This window comes from Bolinopsis microptera, chromosome 8 (genome assembly GCF_026151205.1).
Source record: "Bolinopsis microptera isolate Bmic1 chromosome 8, MBARI_Bmic_1.0, whole genome shotgun sequence".
In the NCBI taxonomy this organism is placed as follows: domain Eukaryota; kingdom Metazoa; phylum Ctenophora; class Tentaculata; order Lobata; family Bolinopsidae; genus Bolinopsis; species Bolinopsis microptera.
Window position 1 is genome coordinate 2,696,350 of NC_087079.1, and position 10,907 is coordinate 2,707,256.

At 37.9% G+C, this 10,907-nt stretch overlaps 1 protein-coding gene across 2 annotated transcripts in view; it reads right to left on the reverse strand.

The window, feature by feature from the left end:
* LOC134819725 (ras and EF-hand domain-containing protein-like) overlaps window positions 1–10,907 on the reverse strand; it is a 60,611-nt gene that overhangs the window by 13,780 nt on the left and 35,924 nt on the right. The window contains exons 6-9 of one of the 2 annotated variants that reach the window (XM_063829823.1): window positions 7,634–7,702; window positions 7,288–7,527; window positions 6,536–6,647; window positions 4,515–5,021 (exon numbers count right to left, since the gene is read on the reverse strand). In XM_063829823.1, the coding sequence (XP_063685893.1) occupies window positions 4,515–5,021; window positions 6,536–6,647; window positions 7,288–7,527; window positions 7,634–7,702 (928 nt within the window). The remainder of the gene's footprint in view (window positions 1–4,514; window positions 5,022–6,535; window positions 6,648–7,287; window positions 7,528–7,633; window positions 7,703–10,907) is intronic. The other variant, XM_063829824.1, reaches the window with a different exon arrangement.

Genomic DNA, 10,907 nt, shown 5'->3' on the forward strand with positions numbered 1-10,907 from the left:
GACCAGTCTACAAGTACAACAGTTCCTCAAAACAAACTGATTCGCCAGTACCATCCCTGGGTTGCAGTTTAATATCAGAGCATTATACACCCCTAACTGCTGCCACTTTGACTTGTATTAGCAACAACTGAACGCGGTGCTCAAATCTCCAGTTTCTTATACGTTGTAAAATAAACTACTACCACTTCCACAATCCAAATACTGATAACGATTATTGTAAAACAACAAATTCGTGGGCTAAAAGTAAACCTTTAGGCAATGTCTCCATGAGGCGGGTATCTCGGTTAACGTTCAGGACATCACAGAATTTCTAACCTGGCACCACCACTCCCACTTAGAATACTGCAGAGTGGGAGTGGTGGTGCGAGTTAGACAACCTACTACACTCTCTAAACTCTAAAAACTAATCCTGAACCATGGTACCTAACTACAAGTTGTTATAATCTCTTACTCCCACAACTTCTACCACCGTGGACTCTCCTAGCTGCCTTAAAATGAGAAGTGTGGTACTACAACCTCTTAGTGAGGTGCCAACACTAAGTCCTTGCAGATAAATGCAGCTCCAGACAATTATACCAGCTTGCAGGAGATCTTACAAGCCGAACTAAAGTGGGAGTGGTATTGAACTAAATCTTCCAAATTAAGAAGTTACTGCAGATTCAACATGAGACTCCTTGCAGAAGATGCAGCAGCAAAGTAACAGTCAACTCGAGACAAGCACCCACACTTATAGTGGAGACATATAGAGATATAGACTGCTGTACTGGTTTACTTTAATAACGATTATTAAAGTTTAGAGTGGTTGCAGCATTAGTGTAAGCGTCCACCACATTGAGTTAACGGGTTGAGAACGTTGTCTAATCGTTCTAACGAGAAATGTTGGTGATTAAAAACTGCACGTGTAGCTAGTGTCCAGTACTGATGAAGTTGTGCTCTAGTTTTTGTTGTTTTTGATCGTTATTCGAAGATATGAAAGAGCTATGATAACAACATAAGATGAGTTTAAAAAAGAAGTTCTGAACACTAAGGAAAGGGAGACCGCAAAGAATTGTTTTTACTCGTAGCTACAATAATTATAAGACGATACATAATATGTAGCACCCTTTGTTACACATTATGTAACACAGTATGTAATATTCACATATATACACGTGAACTATTACAATATAACATACTAATACTATAATACTATAATACTATAATCACCGAGTCTAGTAATTGTTTAAGAGAGTTCTCTGGCAGTTACGAAGCTCGAGAGACTGTGGGATACTGAAGGGAAAGGAAGCAGTTCTAACGAGCTCTTCTCAAACACAAGGATATATCTTGTGAACTTAGCTAGTATATATGAAACATTTGATATGGAGTTGTAGAGGGAGTTATGTGCCTCGCCGGGCTAAAGTAGTGGATGACCTTGCTGTACGACAAGTTAAACAAGGATCTGAAACTACTAGGTTCCGTACAGACTCAACTCTGCACCCGTGTCAATATGTTCATTATATGCAAGCCTCTTGATTTATAATCACCGAGTCTAGTAATTGTTTAAGAGAGTTCTCTGGCAGTTACGAAACTCGAGAGACTGTGGGATACTGAAGGGAAAGGAAGCAGTTCTAACGAGCTCTTCTCAAACACAAGGATATATCTTGTGAACTTAGCTAGTATATATGAAACATTTGATATGGAGTTGTAGAGGGAGTTATGTGCCTCGCCGGGCTAAGGTAGTGGATGACCTTGCTGTACGGCAAGTTAAACAAGGATCTGAAACTACTAGGTTCCGTACAGACTCAACTCTGAACCCGTGTCAATATGTTCATTATATGCAAGCCTCTTGATTTATACTTTAAATATCGTTATATTAGTCGAAGCTATGAAAAGTCAACTATAATACCATTCATAATACAACGAATATTCAAAATTGATTCAAAATTGATCGAGCAAATGAAGACACTGCAGAATTGCTCAACAATCAAACTTGAATAGAAGGGGGACCGAACGGCTATTTAAATTCATCATTTAGTCGTATTTATGATATATTTATAATATTCAAAATGAGTCGATCTACATACTTATGAATCACAGAATGTACATTGAATACATCAAGCGGCCTGTAAGGGTTTAGAGAGAAGGCTAACAATCACCCTCTTTGAAGGTAGCGCTAGTCATGAGCTTTTTACTTACGCGTCACACTAAATTAGTCTTACCTGTTGACACAGATTAGTACAAAGGGAGACGATAAGGGGGTGAGTATAAGATGGTTTATATTTTTAAATTATGCTACATTTTGATGATGTTTATTTCGAAATCTATCATGGATCAATAGAAATAGTTGACATAATTGAAAATTAAGAAAATGTCGTATCTGACTCGGCTATCGGGAGTTAGGTACGAGACCCCAATATCACTATAATATTACGATTCGATATTATACGATTCTAAATCTATCTATCTATTTATAGTACCAACTATAAATAAAATTGTAGGGTTGACATCGAATGAAGGGGAGCTTATATTTATATATATCTAATATCTTGAATAATTCAAAGACACACATTTTAGGTATGCAAATACTACAGGTATACAAATATTACAGATATGAAAATATCGTAGGTATCTAACGAGGGACGATCTGAATAAAGATTAAAGCTTTACTCGGCGAATACCGGGAAATGTCTCACGAGGAGAGCCTGTTAGATTTATACCGCTGGAATGTGTCCGGTATAATCTGGTGGAAGGCAGGCATTGGGAGAATGTTGCAATTGTAGAGATAATCACATACTCGTACCATTACAAACATGGAAAATATTTCAAGAAATGTACCGTGATAACACTCACGTGGCTGATTTTGATCATTCCTGTTTCTAGGCACGGGTATTCAAATAACAACAACAACACTGTGTGTGAATTCCTAGTGGGCTTTTGAGGGAGAGATATAAAGCCCTTGAAAACTAACGAAAAATATTATAATCACATCTTAACCAAATGTAGTCTCTTCTGAACAGAATTGACGGATTTCAATTTTCGTTTATATTATGTTTATTTTTTTGCCTGAGCAGCTGACCTCTGACTTATATTAGTTTCATTGGATGAACAATATTATTAATATTATAACAAATATCGTAAATTTGACTAGGTTAGCGTCTAAAACAATATCTCACGACTCACTGTAGTTTCAAGCTCAGTTTTACGTCACAATTCCTGTCGAGCGGAAGATACGGCAGTTATATTTGCTGAATAATAAAAACTACAAAAATATGGTTGGATTGTAAAATTCATTGTCCATTAGCTCACAAAAACCATGCGAAACAATGAAAATTTTAAAAAATTTACTGAAAGATAAGATCCCATAAGCTATAATACAGGAAAAGTGAAATAATCACTATCAGAAGGGTTCCAAAGAACTTCAAGGTCCCCTAATGACTCTTTAGAAGACTTTACTTCCCAGACTTACGTACAATACACTGCACACTGCAGAACATATAATTGAAGGTCCACAACAATCAGAAAGGACCCTGCAGTTCATACAGTAGCGTGGAACACACCGGAGTTCGTTATATAGAGCAATTATGCTAATAATCAATTATGTGAATAATTAATTATCTTAACAGAGGCTATAATTACAAGGGTAATAACTACAGTAAGTATACAGCGGGAACTAATCACCAGTGCGAGAGCAGCATGTGGGGAGATTGAGAATCTGTGTACACTCCAGTGCAGGAGTAACAAATAAGGGTCCCCACAGATCGAGGTGCATGTACTGATGTTCGACACGTAGTGACGTGTCAAACTAGGGTACGCTACTTGGACTCTAGTTCGACACGTACACTAGTTCGACATGTACCGAAGTTCGACAAGGGTGATCTCTGGCGAACTTGAGTTGTCGAACTAGAGTACGAGTCGAGCTAGAGCACATGATTTTTTTTCAGGACCTAAGAGATTTTTGAAGGGACGCCAAAAACTTTCAGTGGGGGGGGGGGGGGGGGGGGGGCAGATGGTAACGTTACGCCACTAGTAGTGGTACTGGTAGACTCTCATAACAACATTTAGAGACTTAGCCACTATTAGTGACGTCGAAATAATATTATTCAAGCTTATATTTATTAATCAAGATTAAAAGGCTAAAGTTAATGTTTAAATGGCCCGGCAGTGCGTTTTAGCTGGTTCTCATGGGAAATGGAGTAGTTTAGCAGAATCTAAACGGACTGACAGCAGCTGTGCACGCTACGCAGACACGCAGCTATTAACCGTGCAGCTTCTCGCTTTAAAATAGAATTCTGCAGATCCTGTAGGTACAACTACTCCAAAATAAACTGTTATGTGCAGCTTAAACCTGTTAATAAAGAGTCGAGAGGATTTGAAGAGTTGCATGGGATAGCAATTATTCAATAAATAAAATTCCTTTTTAATATCAAGACTCGGTATTTACGAACGACTAAATAATCAAGATTTGTCAGAATCTATGAAGCAAAATGAGGATTTTCAAACTCTACAAAAATTTATAATTTATTATAATAACTCACCCAAATAAGATAGTCCACTCCTTGAAAAGGTGACCTAACAGGCCCCCCCTCCTCCTGCTTCTCACTTCTCTCCTGATAGAAGGAGTCGTAACACAGTACAGCACAGTCTGGTATGAGCTCTAGAAAGAGCCGATCAGCAAGACACCCGTCTGGGGAACTGAGGAGGTCTGCGAAACAGTCGTCCTCTATCACTGGGGTCAGATTATCTGAGGGCTCGGCTGGTGTAGTGGGGAAAAGTCGATCTACTAAACTGTGGTCTGTGTCTGAGGTGGCGAAGAGTCGATCTATTAGATTCTGTTCTAGTTCAGAAGTGGCGAACAGTCGCTCTGCTAGACTTTGTTCGTTTTCGGAGCCGGCGAACAATCTGTCTGCTAAACTTTGCTCAATTTTGGAGGGGGTGAACAGTTGATCTGCTAACGTTTGGTCAATTTCAGAGGTAGCGTACAGTCGTTCTCGTTTATTCTTTTTCCTTTTATAGCTTCTACAGCTTCGCATTCCACGAAACCCCTAGAGTAGCAATGTTGAGTTTTTCAGTTGAGAAAAAGATCAAGAGAAAGCTGAAAGGGTTCCAGGGTTTTCAAATCAGCAGAGATATTTGTGCTTCAGATAAAAGTCCACGGATGCCTTCCCAAATCACATGCAAAATGTAAATGCAAACTCGTTCTTTTAGAATGTTATAGTTGGAGTAATTCCAGCAGAAAACAAAGGAAAACAAGAGCTGTGGATTTGCTGAAATCCACTTGACTTAGTTGGCCTTGATTCTCAAAATATTATTCCAATATGATCCAGAGAAATGTTTACACTCACGGAAATCTACCGCAGACATCTGATTAACAAGTGTAGAAGAGTGTACTTGTAGTTAACAAGGGAGCAGATAAAACCACCAGGAAATAAAGGCAACAAGCAGAACTAATGACATCGCCTCAGCTGCTCCAGGTCTCTCTCTCTCTCCCTCTTAGTAGGCACTATAAGGTGGCTTGTAGAGGCTCAGGGGTAGTACAATACAACTACACGCCCTACATATGTACAATTACTTGAATCCACCATGCTCTAACCATTACCACCCACTGAAAGCTGCCACAATGGCGCTGTTTGGCATTCGTACAGGCATTTGTTGTAGGGGTATCTTATGGTTATACAACCTAATCGTATAGTATAGTACGTAATAGTACGGTTACAATAAAATTATGCTGATCTAGTAGACTGTATGACTTTTAGTATTGGCAATCGGTTATACTGAGAACTTAGGCTGTTCATCATGATAATGAGCGATTTATTTTGTAGAATTAAGACTGGTACGGATTGTCTGAGTATGGCTAAGTTAACCGTTAACGATTAGAGAATTAGGAAAATAAGTAATGAGTCCAGCAAGAATATGGAAATTAAAGGTAACCAGACATGAACTATTTGTTGCGTTCACAAAATATTGCCAAATTAAACAGATTATAAAGAGTAAGATAAAAACAGAAAAAAGTAAAGGGATAACAAAAATATCAATCATTTCTATCCAGGATAACAAAATAGTATTTACAGATTTAGAACAACAATGTGAGAACGCTAAAGTAAGATGAGTTCTAACAAATCAAAGGCAGTTAGAAACTAGTGATGAGGCTTTTAAAATAAAGACACACAGCCTTATTCATAAACAAGCATGCAAGTAACATGTACATGCCTGCTACCTTCAAACAGAATGTGAAGGATCTGGGTAATACAAGGTGAAGAGACTAAGAGATAAGATATCCAGGCTTCAGGCGTCACTCAAGCATACATGTACTTAACCTCACTCAGATAGACACAAACAAACACAAACATGCACAGGAAGACAGATAAACATACAAAAACAAAAACAGACAAAAAAGACAGAAAAAAAGACAGACAGACAGACAGACAGACAGACAGACAGACAGACAGACAGACAGACAGACAGACAGACAGACAGACAGACAGACAGACAGACAGACAGACAGACAGACAGACAGACAGACAGACAGACAGACAGACAGACAGACAGACAGACTCACTGTGAAAGTGATAGAGACGTCCCTCATACAGCGGCGAGGCTTGTACCTGGTATCGTATCTCTGACCGTGTGAGAGTCTCTTGCTTCTGTAGACAGGAGAGGCTCGAGGGGACCTGGCAAACATGATGATAATACCTTTAAATAAACTGTATTCCAACTCGGGTATTAAAGACGAACTTGCTTGAACGTCAATGCTTTATAAAAGAGTTTTCATGAGTTTGGGATTTTGTCAACGCTTTTAAATAATTTTGTTACTATTAAACGGTATTTAAATTTTTACTTTGATAACATTTGTCGTCGCTCGATATATTTAAGGTTTTAAATATCTAACAAGACTGGCAAATAGCCATGTAGAGCAGGTCTCCTTGATATCACGATATTTTCTTAAACGGCGTTTATCTTATAAGAGACTTTGCTTCAAAGTTTGATAACATTGATTGCGCGGTTTTACAAAATGAAAGCTTCACTGACAAAGTACCTAACATATTATAATCTGCCAGGAACTATAAAATTGTCATATGAATTTGCCCTCCAAGATTGAAGATCGCTGAAAAGCAACCCATATCCTCATATTATTAAAGTGTATATTACAAGCGCATACTAGCCAGGTACAGGTAAGCACTAAGTAGGTATGATGTTAGGTGCCGACATTATCTAACAGCACTAGAACAGTTTCCCCCGCATAAATAATCCCCAGATTTATAATAAGTTAAACATTAACTGTCCAACCCAAATAACCCCCTCCCCCCTCACCTGCCACATTCCGAGAGGGACCTAGCTCTGGTGTTTCCACAAGAAGGATCTGCTAGATTGTGCCGGCCGGGAGAGTCTGGGAGACTGAGCCTAGAAGTGGGACTATCCACAACGTTTAGTCTGGAGCTCGGTGATTCCGGGAGGTTGAACTGTGGCGAGGTGGTGTCCAGGTGGTGGTTTTTTATGCTCGGAGAGTCGGAGTCGGAGTTAACTGGGTCTTGCTGCCTCCTCTGAGAAATCCTGAAATCATTGTGGATCAATTAATTAGATGAACCAAAAACACGTGATATATTGAAATTAAATAAATATATTAACTTGATTAAATTAATCCCTATGAAGCACTTACCCAAGTGAGTATATTTGTTGTTCAAGTCGTTCAAAGCGCTTTTGTTGGGAGCAGTTCACTTGTTCGTTTCTGAAAACGAATTGAAAATAATAATAACAAGAATAACAAGGCAATTTTAAATTTACATTTCAAATCAAGGCACTGTTAATTAAATTCATCAGACGAAATGTTCCAATAGATAACAGTTGTCCGCGCCATGATAATTAATGCCTTTCATTCATACAAGTGAAAACAAATTCTTCTTGTAGTGCATCCTGGGTTTGGACAGGATATGCCCGCTTAAAATATTTCCATCACGTTACATTACATTATTCTCAAAAAATGTAATAGATTTGTAGTGTTGTATTTGTTTAAAACATAAAATGTTATATTTTATGAATGATGAGCGAGGCTGTGACCCTTCATTAATGGGCCTTTGAATAAGGCCTTGTATAGACTATAGTGCAAGGTGGGTGTCATTAAGACTAGATTTCACCCACTCGTCTCATACAAGTCGGTAATTACACTATAATCATACATCAGTTCACAGCTCCGAGAGAATACGCGAGGAAATTATACGGATGTTATTATTGCACCGAGGGTATGAAGTTGATAGAATATTAATAAATATGGCAAACTGATTTCCGATTATCACCTGCATATTGGGTTCTAATTATCTGTTGTTCGACCACCTGCACCTCCGAGTGCCCAACTTTCTAACCCTCTACATCTCTTCTTAGAGATGATTAATTTCAGCGAGAACTAAATCTTATCCAAACTTTTAGCTCGGTTTGCTACGGTTTTCCATTTTCAATTATTCAGTTCAACTCAAGTTCAGTTCTTTAATCGTGTCCAGCTGTCTCCTTCAACCTTATTTTTTGATAGTTCTCAGCGGATTTGTTCGCTATTAGCTGTGGCGTTACTAATCTGCAGAAACTTTAAGGACCCAGCGTGCCCAACTGGCGATTACATTTTTGTGTATAGTCATAAAGTTATCTGTATTTAATAAATACCGATGAAAAATTCTAAATTTAGGGTTGACCGAGATGTGCCCGAGATGTGCCCGAGATGTGCCGAGGTGTGCCTCAGGTGGTTCTGCCCGAGGTGTGCCCGAGGTGTGCTTTGTGCCCCAGGTGTCTCCCAGGTGTGCCCGAGGTGTGCCCGAGTTTGTGCCCCAGGTGTGCCCCAGATGCGCATCGGCAGATTACCGAGTTACCTTCTCTTTTATTAAGAGTTTGTAATTTCGTCTGATCAAAAGCAGCTAATGGTCTATGCTAATAATCATAAGTTATAGATATTCATTCTATGTTGTAGCTGAGACGCAGAGTTAGTATCCTCTAGACTCTAGACCAGTAACATCCTGCAAAAAATTAGATCAAGACCAAACAACGTAAGCATGCACTGATATGTAATTATAAGACATAATCGTTGTCCATTAGATGCCATTTATTTGCAGAAAATTTCCTATTTGCATGGAATTGGAGTTGAACTGATCCCGAACAATATTATATAATAATAATAATAAATATATATATATACTATTGGCAACCTATTTAATTGAACTTGACGTCAGTATGTTTGACAACAAAACCACAGCCTTCCGCTTTGTTCTATAGTTAGATCCGATCGCTGCACTTTTAGGAAATATTGAGATTAATTATACATATGAATTAGGAAACATTTTTCTGGACATCGTTCGATAATGATTGGCCTCGACATGGCTTACAGTTATTAATTGCAGCTGCAGTGCTGTGCATTAATTCAGCTCTTGCAGAGTATGGTACGTCATTGTTATGTGGTACCGTGTTAAATTGATTATTTTTGTTGAGTGAAAAGCATTTGAATTAACATTGTCCATACATTCTTCTCTCCCTTTGCTTAAGATTTTTTAGAATGATTTTTGTTAGGTAATCATGCTGCTTAAATATCTTATCTTACGGCCAAATGATATTTATCCAGGACTATCCTGATTGAACAGGGAAAACAGTATATCGGTATTAGGTTTGGTTGATGATCGAATCTAAAAATGTAACGTTTATTAATTTCTTCCCGGTTAAGCATATGCCGCGGCCGTGAGTTAAAAACATAAATAACCACGTTTCATCAGGAGTAACTCATTGGTAATTATTCAAGTTTTATGACTAATAATTCCTCCAAAAACATGAGACATAAGACATGGAACGCGACTAATGATAATCTGATAACACAATGCGTTATTGGTACGTGTGATACTGAATCCCAGTTCCTATAATAGTTCACACTATGATGTATTGCAATTAATTCTTACTATATTGTATTGCAATTATAATGCCTGCTACATTGTTAGATTCTATCATCATCATCATACATATAACACTTAATGTTGTTGAGATCATTGGGGCATCACAATAAAGGAAATGGCTCGCGGACACTTTTGCTTCTTTGTTACTTCACTGCACTACTGACCAATATTTTGTCACGGGTTTTAATTGAATATTTATTAAATGGATCGTATGAAGCAGATGTTTCCCTACTTCATATTTGTGGGTCATCCGTTGGCGACTAGTTTGGATATTTGTCCTGCGGTCTGGCGTCTATTTCTAATTAAATATCTTGTTTTCAAATAAAGGCGCGTTTTGTTCAATCTCAGTAATAATGCGATCTTTTGTTAACTTTATTAGACCGTAAGTTGTTATCGTGCTTTACTTATTGCGGATTAATGCCGGTAACTTAAGTCATTATTATATGAGCCTTTATCGTCAGCATGCTATTTAAAGTTGCAGGTTCATAACATCGCCCAATCAACGACATTGCTATTTGCACTTACAAAGTTTAATTATGAGCAAACTTCAGTAAAATTAAACCAACTTGTTATGCTATAAGCACTTTATAGAGCAATTAAACGACTATATACCCCTCGGAAATATCAATAAACTATTTACAATAGCGTACTCAATTAATCCGTTTAAATGCTTGTAGATTACTCTATAACAATTAAACGACTACATAACCCCGTTATTTATAGAGTGGTACTCTATTACTGTGTTCAAATGCTTGTAGATGATTTTAATCCAGTGTTGATCCTATGTTGATGTTTATCTATAGTTTGTTCTGATCGGCAGAGTCATGACTGGAGTCAATTTAGCAGATTAATTTAAGACTACAATCAAGCTTGGCTAATGAGGTTTTCAGTGTGGTGCCACTGATTAAGTATAAATTACTAGAAACCTGCTAGCCGAAAGCTTTATTCGAGGAAATTTTAAAAATCAGTTTTGTTTTTCTCTTCAGACTTTATCATTTAGCACACAACCATGAT